The sequence below is a fragment of the Trichoplusia ni genome, chromosome 5, assembly GCF_003590095.1.
Source record: "Trichoplusia ni isolate ovarian cell line Hi5 chromosome 5, tn1, whole genome shotgun sequence".
Taxonomy (NCBI): domain Eukaryota; kingdom Metazoa; phylum Arthropoda; class Insecta; order Lepidoptera; family Noctuidae; genus Trichoplusia; species Trichoplusia ni.
This window is the reverse complement of record NC_039482.1, coordinates 7,586,249-7,600,779: the sequence shown is the minus strand read 5'-3', so window position 1 is coordinate 7,600,779 and position 14,531 is coordinate 7,586,249. Positions and strand designations below refer to the sequence as shown.

General features: G+C 38.6%; 1 protein-coding gene across 2 annotated transcripts; it reads right to left on the bottom strand.

The window, feature by feature from the left end:
- Positions 1 to 278: 278 nt before the first annotated feature.
- On the bottom strand, positions 279 to 9,211 carry LOC113494295 (ornithine decarboxylase 2-like). Of its 2 annotated transcripts, none has more exons than XM_026872578.1 (10): positions 9,013 to 9,211; positions 5,347 to 5,510; positions 4,680 to 5,070; positions 4,398 to 4,515; positions 3,920 to 4,051; positions 3,434 to 3,557; positions 2,792 to 2,968; positions 2,297 to 2,428; positions 1,470 to 1,795; positions 279 to 1,252 (listed from the first exon to the last, which is right to left on the bottom strand). In XM_026872578.1, the coding sequence occupies exons 3-10, from the start codon at positions 4,864 to 4,866 to the stop codon at positions 1,078 to 1,080; spliced, it is 1,371 nt and encodes a 456-aa protein (XP_026728379.1). In that variant the 5' UTR covers positions 4,867 to 5,070; positions 5,347 to 5,510; positions 9,013 to 9,211; the 3' UTR covers positions 279 to 1,077. The 2 variants fall into 2 exon arrangements, with proteins under 2 accessions (XP_026728379.1, XP_026728380.1); XM_026872579.1 differs by lacking the exon at positions 9,013 to 9,211 and adding an exon at positions 6,103 to 6,311.
- Positions 9,212 to 14,531: the final 5,320 nt, after the last annotated feature.

The following is a 14,531-nucleotide window of genomic DNA, read 5'->3' as shown; positions in this document are numbered from 1 at the left end:
TTAATTGCAATTGCAGTTTATAGAATTGTTTTATTTATTCATATACGACTGTCTGGTTTTATCATTATTTGTCTAACCTTGGTTGGCGGCCTTACCTATAATATTATAGTAACAAGACAACTGCTAATTGTTTTTTAATATTTTTAAATGCATTCATATATAGGTAATTGGCACTTGGAACAAACACCTATGCTTATCATACAAATTATTATTCTAGATGGGAATGGGAAAACGCCGACGACAGGGTGGTGGGACAAAGGCAACAATAAAACAAAATATCACATTTCACAAATGTTTATTTATAAGGAAATTGGCTAAAAATATTCTTTTGAAACCCATCTAAATGACAATACATGTAAATATTTCATTACGCATGTCGGCAAACCCAAAATGACACGCAAACGAAACACCGCGAATCTTATACATTCTGGCAGTTTTGCGCAAAATGAATAATGTTAGTAAGCAAAAAAAAAATAACAATATCGCAAAAGCGATGTACACCACAATAATTTTAAATACATAAACTTAGTATGTAACGATTTGATCGCGACATATCGAAACACGAAAGTGCAATAATTTATACAAAACAAAACACTCGACCCCTGACGATTGAATTTGATGTTTGATAAAAATAATTACTGAAATGCAAAGTTTTCAACATTTACTACAACTCTTGGTACTGTCGCACCGTAGCCACGAAGCCTAGTTTATTGGCTATACTATGAACACGAGAAATTGGCAAACAATATCGATGAGATGATGATAGAAATTTACAAAAATATTTGTATAACGTACACATTTTTTTATCATTGTTTATTTGTAATGTGGACATTGATTACCTAATATTTATTGCGCCGTTTACACTAGATGGCGTTGGTTACGTTCAGCGGATGCAAGTCCTCGCTAATACGCTAATGCTGTCGCATGCAAGATACTGTCCTTAACAAACTTAGTCATCTGCGTTAACTGAGTAGGCGCTTGCAATCGCTGGTCATATAACACTTGTATCTCTGCGGGTCATAAGCAGTGGTGTTGTGTGTGTGTGTGCGTGCGGGGCGACAGTGTGTGCGTGCGGCGTCACTTGAGCGCGCACTCCACGAACACGGGCGGGAGCGCGGGGGGCGCGGCCGGCGGGGGCGCGGGGGGCGCGGAGGCCGGGGGCGCGCCCCCAGCCCCGCCCGCCGCCGGGGGCTGCGCCCGCGACGACGCGAACTGCGACGCGCTCAGCGGGCGCAACTCCTTCAACATACACCTGCAATTATTAGTTACGTAATTCTTCATAAATTCATGCAATATTAGTAAAACAAGGGCAAGGAAGAATGATGAGAAAAAGAGAAGGAGCAAACGGAAATAAGAGTAACTTAAGGTAGAATAATCAAAAACAACACTTGAATGATTTTAAACTTTTACCTTTTCAAAATAAATACTGTTAATGACTCGAGAGCAAATTATATGCAAAAAATACTTACGCGAGGCGTGTATCGACGACGGGTCGCACAGTGGGCACAGGGAAGCCGTTGAAGGGCGAGGCGACGGGCAGCGTGTAGGCGCCCATGTCGCGGAACACGAGCCAGTCGCCGGCGGCCAGCGCGGGCAGGCGCGCGGCGGGCAGCACGCAGTCCAGCCCGTCGCACGTCGGGCCCCACACCGAGCACGCGCCCACGCGCCCGCCCGCCGACAGGGGCTCCGCCACCACACTCTGGTGGTCGTACAACACGCAGTTGAAGGACCCGTACACGCCGTCGTTGATGAAGTACATCGTGTGCGTCTCAGCGTCCGGGTCGTTCGATGTTATCTGATAAGGAAATGAGTAAATAAATATTTAGAAGTTACAATAATAACGATTAATATGATAATGATGATTGTTTTGTTTCTTTGTCGTTCTGTTTGGACAACTCAATTTTGAGACACTTTCCGATAAGCTAGCAAGCAGGCTGAAATTTTCAGGGAAGCTTGAAACCCGATGACTGTACAATTTACAACTATGAAAAAGGCTGAACCGATTTTATTTAATTGAATTACAATTAAAAACGTGGGTATTTGGATTTTTCGGATAATTTCTTATTAAACAACGCACTGCCCTGTACAAAGAGGCGTTTTACTACCTCAACAGCAATACCAGCATTCACAAGCTCACAGAATCATTGCAATTGTATTATATCATCATATACTTATGGAGTTTCTTGCCGGTTCTTATCTATAAGAGTGACACTTTGGAACCATGCAACTAGAGCCCATCAACTTAACTTTTTGAAAGTGCCTAAAACTTTTGTTTTGATAAAAGACTTATAATGACCTCTCGCTTGGCGTGCACCATGGTGGCGAGCGTGTAGGCGGCGGCCGCGAAGTACCGGCCCGGCTCTGCGATCACACGCACTGCGCGCTCGGGGAACTGGTCCTCTAGAGCCGCGTTGATTACCTCGGCCACCTACAACATGTTATATTGTCATTAGCATCAGACATTAAAACAAATGACAAACAGTATAAAAGTTTAACATAAAAAACCCACGAACTGAGAAGACTTATTGAAGTTGGTTGAAAAGACAAGTTTTTAATAAAACCGTAATAGGAGAACGCCGCGACCGTTCTAAATCTAACAAACATTTGTTATTTAGGAGTAAACCAAAAAATAAAATTTTGAAAATGCATACACAATACTGAAGTGGGTCAATTATTAAACATATAAATTAAAGTTAGGGTCAAAATCAAGACAGATGGGGTCAGTTGCCCCCACAACAGACCCCAACGGGTGTAAAATCAGCTGCCTGCAACGTAGGGTTCCAACTCGTACCTCTTTGATAGAGGTGTGTGTCCCGCCGGGGAAGCCTCCCCCGATGTCCAGTAGACGCATGGCCTTGTGTCCCACGTTGTGTCCGACGGCGAACAGCGCGCGCGACAGTCCGATGGCGCGCGCGTACACTTCCGTCTCGGACGCACCGCTGCCCACGTGGAACGACACGCCGATCACCTATACACAAACAAACAATGTTTCAAATATTAACAGAAATTGCGTGGACACTAAAAACTAATCCAATTTTTTAAAATCCTAACTTATATCAACTACGCGGACGAAGTCGCGGGTAACAAGCTAGTAATACTATAAACAATGCTTGAATTGAAAGTCTATGTATTTTTTGGGTTTTTCGATAAACCATCATTACAAATATTGACTGGCCTGTTGGTCTATTGGTTATTGACCCGGACTGCTATACAGCAGGCCGTGGATTCGATTCCCAACCAGTACGTGTTTGGAAGTCTTTGTCTTAAGAGCACAATTATTTAAATCTTAACCTGTTGTCTACTACTCATAATACAGGCTCTGCTTAGTTAGAGACTAGATGGCGTTGTGTGAAAATTTTGGAATATAATTGATTTTTAAGATGCACTTAGCTGGAGACTTAACTCTTATAACATTTCGTGTGTGTGTACTGACCTCGAGTCCGAGCACAGCTGCGTACTTCAGCAGCCTGGGGGCTTCGGTGACGGGGTCGCAGCCGAACTTGATGCCCAGAGGACACTGCGCGGCCGCCGCGTCGCAACGAATGCGGATCACTAGCCTAAAACACACATATTACATGAGAAATTGCAAATTTTAAGAATTTTGAGAAAAATTACCTACATTAACAAGATACAAATTAAAAAAACCACCAGTGAAAAAAAATTTACCTCCTCCCCCAAAATGTTTTAGAAGCCTCGGGGATTTTAATTAAAAAAAATTATCAGTGTAGTAGTAGTGTGTAGTTTAAAACTTTTCAACATAACATGCCTTAAAAGCCCGAGCATAATTCAACTTTGAGACAAATCTTTCAATTCGTTCAGGAGCGATTAAATTTATACCACCCCTTTTTGGGGGCTAAAAGTGACATTTACTACTATGGCACATGTATTAATAGGCTTTTAGGTTTATAGTTGTACTTACTGTGCGTGCGGCATGTATTGTTTGATCTTAACGAGCTCGGTCTCGGAGTCGAAGGTCATGACGTCCACGCCCACGGCGGACGCGTAGCGGATGTGCGACGCCATCTTGGCTGGGTTCGCGAATATTATACGCCTGCAATGTATAATACATTATTACAATGTTCGCTATGGATATATGAAGAAAAGTGGGTAAAAAATGGTATTTGTGTGGTCAAAATAGGATATCAAGACTGAACTGGAATCTTGGTCTAGTTGTTAGTAGCTATGACTGCTGTACCGGTCGTGAGTTCGATTCCCATCCAGGGAAATGTTTGTGTGAATAGCACGATCATTTGTTCGGTGTGTTCGTGTAATTTATCTATATTATGTATGTATTTAGAAATGTATGTAGGTTTATCAGTTATCTAGTACTTCTAATACAAGCTTTGCTTAGTTTGAGACTAGATGGCGTTGTGTGAGTTGTCGAATGTTATACTGACTCGGGAGCCACGCCGATGGAGGTGACGAGTTCTATCTCAGCCTTGGACGCGCAGTCGAAGCCGGTACCCAGCGCCGCCAGCGTGCTCACCAACAACTTGTCGTCGTTGCACTTCACAGCTAGGAACAATAAGGAAATTATTATAAAACGTCTTAGGTAACACACGGTAGGTATTGATTAACAAAATCATGTTTCTATTTAAGTATTCGGCCCTTTTTAAAACGTCAGAAAATTACTGCAGGTTGTTTGGAGTAAAACTGTTTGTGTTAAGGGAAGTATTTACCGTAGAAGGGCTCGACCCTTGGCATGAGTTCCTTCCAGCGCTGGTAGCGCGCGACCACCTCGCCCATGTCCATGATGTAGAAGGGGTCCTCCTGCGTGCCGCTCTCCACGATCTCCCGGATCAGGCTGGTCGGGGACCACGGCCCGTCCATCACGGTGATCAGCTGTTCCTCTTCTACGACCTTCATGGTGGATTTTGAACCTTGCGAAGTTGTCTTAAGGTGGATTTTGAACCTTGAGCGGTTGGCTTAAGGTGGAGGTTAGGCCGACGTAGCCCCGGCAGTGCCGGAGCGAGGGGCCGCTATGCCGCGCTTGTCTGCTCGCCGGGCAGTCGGTGTCAGGTGGTCGAGCCGGTTGCTGGTGGCCCACTAGCGCTAGTCCACAAGTGTCAGCTGAAACAACACATACGCTTTAAAACATCCGGCTAGCTGAATAAAAAACAAAAAACTTGTTATGTCTGTTAAAAGGAATCGTTTATCTGTCTTTCAAGGAGGAATATACACCAAGAGACTTAGGGTCTCTTGGCTTATTACAGCAAACATTTTTTGACACAGCGGGTATCAAAACCGCGATACTTTGTTCACTGTAGTCATAGTGGACAACTATCTATGGGTTCTAAAAGCCCATTCTTCAGTCATTCAGTTGCGATATAGGTGTGCGTTTCTCACGTGATGTCGGTGTGGCGTCAGCGGGCCCGGGCTCGCAGCCAGGGCGGGTCGACGTTGAGCGCGCGGCGCCAGCAGCGCGGCGCGGGGCGCGGGCGAGCCTGCTGCGGCCTGCGCCGACACACACGCCCGGCACTGGTACACGCGCCGGACTCACCCGGTGCTCCCTGCAACAAACAACATACTACGTCAAAATCCGGACAAGAGCGAGGCGGACTCGCGACACTAAGAGTTCCGTGTAAAGAAGCTATAGAAAAACTAGACAACAGAGTATTGGTAATTGGGTTTCGTTTTTCCTATTTTATGCGGTACACTAAAAAAAAATGCGATGTTTTAAAATTGCCTGAAATTGTGAGCGATAGGCTGTATAAGAGGCCCGGGATGTTGCTACTTTTTAGTCGATAGAAGTCTGATTTGCCTCCAAGACGTGCCGACGTGGATTGAAGTTAATAAAAATGGTATCTAACAACTATTACAATAAAGGAAAAAGAAGTCGATCTAGCAGACACACTCAAAGAAAGTTCGAGAACAAAAGTTCGGTAGCTTAGTTGAAAAAGCGACTGGGCCTTAGAGCCAGGCGTCGCAGGTTCGAGTCCTGTCACAAGTTTGATTTTCTCATTATCTTATTTGTATTTAATTGCTTACTATAGATAGTGGAGGTACATTGTCTACTAGACCTCGCATTTTTGGTCATCTCTTTTCTACAATAGCAAATCAGGCATATGTTACGGACGACGGACAACTATAACATAATATTACCTGATTTCAATGAACACTTGAGGTCTTGGCGATGCGTTGCCGGCTTTTAAATGGTGACTACATAGCGAACTTTCGCGAATCTACTTCACTCACGCTAAGATAATATACCGAACTACATGAATCTTTTTAACCCGCGCAATCTCACACCAGAACCTGAATATTTTCGAGGCCTGTTGCTAAATAAGTGATGCAATAAATGTAAAGAAAAAAATAAATCGTAAAAACACTTCCTTTTATCACAGCACTGTTCGCCTATCTAAGATGAGCCTTGAACCAAGCCAGTTGATAACGTGTGTATAGATACCAGCGATACGGCATGTAGCGACAGTTATCGTCCGAATTAAATGTATTACATAATGTAAGAATTTACTCGTAAAATTGTATATTAATGTTTATTGATAATATTAATTGAGTGAAAGACGTCAATGAGGTGCGAATGTGTAAATAAAGATAACTGTCTCGATAAGGGGACGGCGAAAACAGCTGGCGTTAGGATGTGCCTTAGTTGGGTCCAAAAAGTTGTATACCTATACTAATTTATGTTTATGTGTCTAGCTGTCGCATTTGTTTTGTTCATACAAATAATACAAATGAGTAAATAAGAAATGTGGGTATGAAAAATAGATATTGTCCGACACTCAGACCGAGAGTGACACGAAATTTCATAAGAATCGGTCAAGCCGTTTCGGAGGAGTTAAAGTAGGTACCGTGACACGAGAATTTTCGATTTCTGTTTTTAATATAGAGCTATTACTGTACATCAACTTAAAAATCTTTATTTCTAGTTTTAGTAATTATAGAAAATCGAGTCTTGGTATACAAAATCAACATATCTAAATTAATTCATCATCTTCCTAGCCTTTTCCGAACAATGTTGGGGACAGCTTCCAGTCGTACCGGATTCAGCTAAGCACCAGTGTTTTACAAGAAGCTACGTTTTAAATTACCCTGTTACTTTGTTGGAGAAAGTCTTTCATTAATATGTGCTTAAGCAGGTTTTAAAATACAGCACCCCCTAAACTCTTGCAAGTACGTAAGTAGTAGCCTAAATTTTGATCTACCAATATTTGGTTTCGTACCGAACCAATTAATTTTATTTGGTTCATATTGACAATACAAAGTCCGATGATAAATTAGCGGCAATTTGTTAGGACTGAGAATGCTGTGACTATAATGTACTAGGAAAGGTCATTCGCACCGGGGTAGCATTTAGGAGTTAGTGCAAGTTCGGTGGATGAGATGTAAAATGTGATATGAAAAATGAGGCGTAGACACCGAGTAGAAGAGAATGTCGGATAAAGCCAGAAAAACAAGTAGATACTTGTCAATATCTGGGAATTGGAATATTTTCGATTCCGGCGCAAGACAAGTATGATCCTCAAATGCTTGTTCTAACTTTCTAAGTCAGGCATTAGTGCATGTGATTTGGATGGTAGTAAAGCCCCCGCAACACAAGGATTAAAATTCCTTAACTCTGGAGTCGTTTATGAGATGCAATGCCCCCCAAATTTCGGTAAATCCTTGTGTATATTGTCAATCTAAAATATTCCATTCTTTAGCTTGTTTTTATTGTATCACGTACCTACAGTAAAGCCGTGATTCTAATGATATGAATAAAATTAAACTTAGACCATTCCTTTCCACTATTTTCTTTGTAAAGGTAAGATTAAGGAAAAATACGAATTCTAGTTAAAATGACACTCTTTTAAATAATTACTAAACTCGACATCCTATAGGTTCATGGCCTCAAACTTACTAATTTAATTTCTTACATCAAAATGTTGTGCTAACAGCATACTAAAAAGTTTAATATAATTATATAGGCATGGTTACTACCGCGAGACCAAAGTACAGACGGCAATATAAAATACGATGACACAATCCGATTTACAATGTTCGAGTTATTCTCAGTAAAGTGAAAATGAATGTCTAATTGTCACTTTCAACGGTACTAGGTGTCAAACCTATTTTGTGTTATCTAGTAGAAAAAACCACAATATAATCTCTTTAATTGCTTGGTAATTTTGACTGTGTTAACCAATTTCTGTTGCTGACCGTTGTTAGAGACATTAGTTGTGACGTCACGCGGCGCCCGCGCACACCGGCGCGTGCCAAGGCCAATGTTACAGTAATCGTTCATAAATTCCATTACGTTTATTACTTAGTGCTAAATTTTCCCCTGCCTTTATTTTTTGAATATGGTAACATTTTGGTGAGTCTTAGATGCGGAACTTTTTGTTGTTAGTCACCCGTATTTGCATTATTTTAAAGTGTTGATGGAAACTTGCAAATGATTTCGCGGAGCGGATTTCGATAGTTCGTCCTAAGTTAAAATATATACATTTTAATAATGGAATAAATGAATATAGAGCTTTATCCATTAGTAACGTTAGCGTCCATCTCTATTGTATTTTCCCATTTTGAGGGAACCTCAAATAAGGGAAATATCGTGAAGTTTTCACGCATAGGTTAAACCTATGAAATCAATAAAATTGCTATTATAATAACCTATTGTTTTTAACTTTAAGTTCAAGTTATTTTTTGTTAAAACGAATGACTTATTTATATTCAAATTCTATTACAGTTTTCATTTTATTTTAATTGCCGGGCTCAAAAAAATATTATTTATCTACTACATTAATCATGCCTTTACCATTATTGAAACTTTACTCTTTAAAAAAAAAGGTGAAAATATTTCCATTACTTAATTATATCTCATCTCATCTCAAGTACAAGTCTTAAGTTAAATGTTTTAAAACCAGAAATAACAAAAGAAAATTAATAAATTAAGGAAATTTTACAAATTCATAAATAAATTCTGATGAAATAATTATCAGGTGTAAAAGTTATCGTGCGTGATTGCCGACCATAATTTTAAATTAAAAATATAAAATAGGTAATTTAACTCACCCGTGATAGCGTAATTCTCAAAGCTTTTTTACCACTTTTAAGCAACAACCCGAGGTTGTTGCTAAAAACAACGAAATTACAAAGCGCAAAATAACGAACACGTTGCGAGAGCAACCGTGAATAAGAACTCCTTGGTTTCCGAATAAACGGCAACTGTCAACTGTCACAGATGCGCGATGGCGGCAAACTGATAAAAAATGGCCGCCGCTCATGTATTTATGTGGAGCGTTATCAGGAGTCGCGGGATGGTCCAATTATCAGGAAGATAGTACTACAGCCTAATAATTGTTGAACCTCGGAGTTCTGGCGCGAACCGCTTTGCTGACGTCGGCGCCACGAGCGCGAGCTGTGCACGACACACGCGACACTCACCGGTATCTGTTTGTTTTGGGTTCTACGCCGCATTAGATTCAACGAAGAAAAACAATTAGTATTATTAATTAGTAGATAAAAAGGAGACCATTTTGTTGCGATTTCTTATCTATTATATTGTTTTATTTAGTTCGCATCTAGGTAAACAACGGCCGTAAAATGACAATTAAGTACGAATGCTAATGAATACAATTGTTAATGGTGTACGAGGTATCTATGTATTGTTCTATTTTTCCAGTCTCATTTGTAGACTAGGCCTCAATTAGGTTAATCCACTGCTGGGAGTGGCTTCGGCCAGGCTAATGACATAATTTAATTAGCTCTAACCAAAAGCACATTGTATTCAGAACAATCAGAACGCATTAATTAGTAAAAAAATAATAAAATCTTAATCTGCATTAGTGACAGGTATTAAAAACAAACAAAATTCAATGTTTTCTTCGTTCTTGTAATGTCTTCTGGTAAAGAAGTATGAGTAGAAAAAAAATGGGTAGGCTTTTGCTCAAAATGGGAATTGTTAGGCAAGTAATAAATAACAATAAGTGCCGACGTTAGCAGGCACATCATAGTCAATGAAAAAGAGATAAAAGGAAGGTATGTAGATACAGAAGCTTTACTTTGCAAATAAATGACAAAAGAGGTACATAAGGATGCTTAGCCTAAAATTTTACCAATTTTTAATAATCCATCTGTCCAAGTATCTAACATTGGACAAGTTACATGTCAATATTACTTTGATAACCTCTGCCCCATTTGTCCGGGGGGTAGCCATGGGTCCGCACGTGACCAACAGCCAACGATATCGCTCACGCTTTGTCGGCTGTTTACACTTCACGCGATGGTGTTTGCCATTCGTGCTTGTGGAAATTCTGCACTGATTAGTTTGCGAGTATGTATCTATATTTTAAGAGTGGTTTGGTATAGGGGTGAATAATAACCACAATGTACTAGTTGAGGCATGTTTAATGTTAGGAAAGAAAGTAGGTGTATTAGTTACGACTATCAATATTGTTGAATAAATGAATAGAAAAAAGATCCAGTTGCATAATTATTTTTGTTTAGTTTTCAGACCTTTTCACTTTTATACTATAATCGATTGATTGGCATATTTCCAAATAAGATGACAAACGAATTATATACATTAAAATGTATATGACTAAGTACTCGTGAGATATTAAGAGTTAAGTGACTAAACAAATCCTTTGCCAGAGAAGGACAAAAGATATCGCGAGTCTATTGTTTCTGTATAATTTTAGTCAACACGCAGTTTCTTAGAACACGTTTATTGACAGCAACGTGATATTTGTTTACTTACTCAATATTTACTTAATTTATTTTCCTGGAATATAATATTTCCTTGTTTTTCAAGTAAATCGATATTGTTTCAGATGTGATATAACATGTAGTGGCAACACTAGGTATTGCTGTTTGTCCCGCCTCTAAGATCATTTCCTTTCAATTTCTGTACGACATGAATGATTCAAATCCATGTAATAGCTTTTTCAGCGATACCAATCTTGTATAGTAACAAGTCGACCTATTGCCAAGTATGTGCGATATTGAAATATTACCGCATGACTGTAGATATAAAATAGTGTAGTTACTAGAGATAAAAATATCGATAGTGTTGGCTTTGTTTTGCTAAGGGCCAAAACATAGGCCGCAAACCGTGTGCACTATACATCCAATTTACTGAAACTGGTTTTAAATATACCTATTACCATTATTGAGCGAAATTTGAAGGGAAAGTTCTCGAGATGTAAATGAAAGACAAAGGAGCATCAAAGTCTGTCCTAGCAATTTCAAATGAACCGAAAACGTCTATGAGATGCATTTATTGCGCCATACATGACTATTATTAGCTTGCCTACTAATTGCACTGTCCCAAATTACCAAGTCGACGCAATTGAAGACAATTTACTTTCTATGTACTAGTTAGTCATGAAATTGCATCAGGAATTAAAGATCCAGTCAATAAGCCTTGATTAGCTGAAGAGTCATCGAAAGCATATTAGTTGACAGTATGCCAGCTAGCTGATTAGCTGAACCAAACATAGCCAAGTTGTACAAATCTAGCTCTTATGATCTGGTTCTGTTCTGGTTGTCGTTCTTTTGACTACGTTTCTGTTTCCCTGTTTTGATTCGATTCCAGTTGATTTTTTCTCAAAGGTTTAACTTTACACGCCGCGCCGCTACGATTCGATTCGTAGTCGTCGTCGTAGCTCCAAAACTGCTACAGTGTAGTAAGCATTCAAAAAACCTCTGATACTTTCGCAAAGATATATCTTTAAGATTTTTTACTACGCGGTGTTTTCTGATACTAATTCTTCGAATACATCTAGAATAAATACCACAAACCCTGTATAAATATTATGTACGCTCATTAAATCAAAAACTACATTCCCGATAACAGTTTAATAATATAAAGAATACGCTCGTGAGATTCAGTGAGGTCAAATGACCAAGTTCAGATAACTTTGACTGTGAGAGATCTACAAACTGGTTCTGTAGCTGTGGAATAAATAAACATGGTTCACATAACCGATTGGTACTCAGTAACTTAAGGCTATTTGAAACGGACAGAAGAAAGTTAAAGCTGTCGAATGAAGCTGTTATCAAATTCCATATCTGTCTTCAATGTTAAGCGAACTAAAAAGATTGATTTTAGACAAAAGCTAGTCATTATTGACGGGCCTGTTGGTTAAGTGGTTAGTGACCCTGACTGCTATACCGGAGGTCGTGGGTTCGATTCCCACCCAGGACAAATGTTTGTGTGATGAGCACGATCATTTGTTCTGTGTCTGGGTGTAATTTATCTATATTATGTATGTATTTAGAACTATATAAGTATGTTTATCAGTTGTCTAGTACTCATAACACAAGCTCTGCTTAATTTGAGACTAGATGGCGTTGTGTGAATGTTGTCCAATATTATATTATTATTATTTGTATTTCCATCCATCTCTCACAATGAATGAAAGAAAGCTTAAGATAACCTATCATTAGCATAGCTTGATACATAAAATCCAAGTCACGTTGCGCAATAAAACAGAATGCTGGCATGCAAATGATAACATTTCTTTACAGTTCTACAATAAAACAGATTCTTGTAGATTATGATAAAATCACGTTTCTCCAGCGATAGGGGTGGCAGATATCATTATCGGTGTCCAAACAAGGCATAATTGTTATCTTTATTAAGCTTATTGTGTGTAACAATTACTCATATAAGGTCATCACATTTATCTTCTTGCACGTGTAATAAAAGAAGATATCTATATCAATAAATGTAACTAAGAGGGATAACAATAGGGGAACATAGTCATTTCATAAATACTCATTAAAGACTTCATAATTTCTAAGGTTTTAATATTGTACATTGCTAATATTCAAGAGGGTACAATGTAGAATGGACTTTCACATAAATCGATCTGAAAATTATTATTTGTCTTGAGATCGATTAGAGGATGAAAACATTTTGACTATCGGTCACACATTGCAGATTTTTATTGGGCGGCCAAACTGCAGAAAGACCCCAAAAATCAAAATAGAATTGTAACTGTAATCGGTTTCCCTTTTCAAATTCTCGCATTTTCAATCTGGCATGTTTCATCCACTACAATTTTTGCCCAGTTTAATGAGACTTGAACGAGTATAAAACTGTCACTAAAAGACCTTCAACTTGAATCATAAAGTAAAAACACCGGAAAAATTCCTGAAGCAGTCTGAATACAATATAATCATAAACACTAATCCCCCGATAGCACTGAGATTCTGAGCAATGACATAATTATTCCATACACAAAAAGCGCGAAGCGTAATCTCTGTTTTATTTTGTTATCTCCCGCGATAGACTTGCTGGCATCTGCAGTGTAGTTGCATAATTAATTTACATGAATATTATTTTAGAAGTAATTTTTTGATTTGACTTGCAATTCCTAACAGCCGGCACGTTTACCTACGGGTAAGTCCGGACTTTTCTTAAGATCTTTGCAACAGAATGAACGTGCTTAATTAAATTTTTAGTATGCTTTAATAAAAAAAAAGTATTTATATTACATCATTTAAAATCGATCTTTACCAATTTTTTTGCAAAGGATTAAATACAATTGTAAAACCAAGGCACATGCTACGAAAACGCTATCTAATCATGAAAAATTTATAGTAATTAATCATTTGTATTAGATTAAAATTTGATATACAATGCGATACTCGGTATCTATTTCCGCGAATAAAGGTAGTATTTTATTAATTAGAAGTTTATTGTAGATTTATCGATAAGACTAAGTGTGATTATTTTGTAACTTCACTCGGTTGATAAGTGACTCAAAGCTAACTATAAATATTATTTAGACATGCGTTTTATTTACGTTTTATTTCCTTATGAACACGTGACCGACTCCTGTATATCAAAATTAATATACAAATGTAACTTTAAATCACGTAAGTCCCTAGTGATGGGTTCAACCTGCGTGCTATCAACGGGTCAATGATTACATTATCTGTGGTACGACTGTCAAACATTGGCGCCAATTTTTGCCGGCGCCATTTTTATGTCGACTGTTTCGCGAATGATAAAGAGGTCGCTGCGTGTCAGGTGCTTGGCCCATTATCAAATACCTGCTGCGAAATAGTTTACACAAGCATAATTAATTTTATATTGTGAATAATTTATGAGACATATTTCTGGGAGTCATTAAGACCAGTTTTTGAATTGATGTTATATTTGTTTTCATTTTCAACTAAGTAATTAAAATGATTTACATAACCGGCTTATGTTGTCAACTGCCTACAATATTCGTGTTTTCCTTGTTTATGTATTAAATCAGTTTTCACCAACGTTTTGCACACTTCACTCTGAAATTGTTTTAACAAGCTCGGAAACTACTTGAAATTAATGTCACCTGACAAGTTTTGGGTTTTCAGTTTATGAATCACAAGGAGCGGGTCCTTTTTTAAACCAGATATTCATTCAATATTTCAGCTTTCAGAGATTTAGTTGACCGAGCAGTAAGCCTCACTGCAGACTTAAGTAAAGTTCACTAGTAGAATTTTTTGATATGTAGTGTACTACCCTCTTTATAACTAGGTTCCTATTCGGCACCCCAGTTATCTGGCCAAGGCTATCGGAGCGATAACAGCAATCA

Coding starts and splice junctions, on each gene's coding strand:
- LOC113494295 (XM_026872578.1), bottom strand. CDS start 4,866: ATGAAGGTCGTAGAAGAGGAACAGCTGATCACCGTGATGGACGGGCCG. Junction 4,052..4,397: donor TCCATCGGCGTGGCTCCCGA/GTCAGTATAACA, acceptor TATACATTGCAG/GCGTATAATATTCGCGAACC. Junction 1,253..1,469: donor GTCGTCGATACACGCCTCGC/GTAAGTATTTTT, acceptor TAATAATTGCAG/GTGTATGTTGAAGGAGTTGC.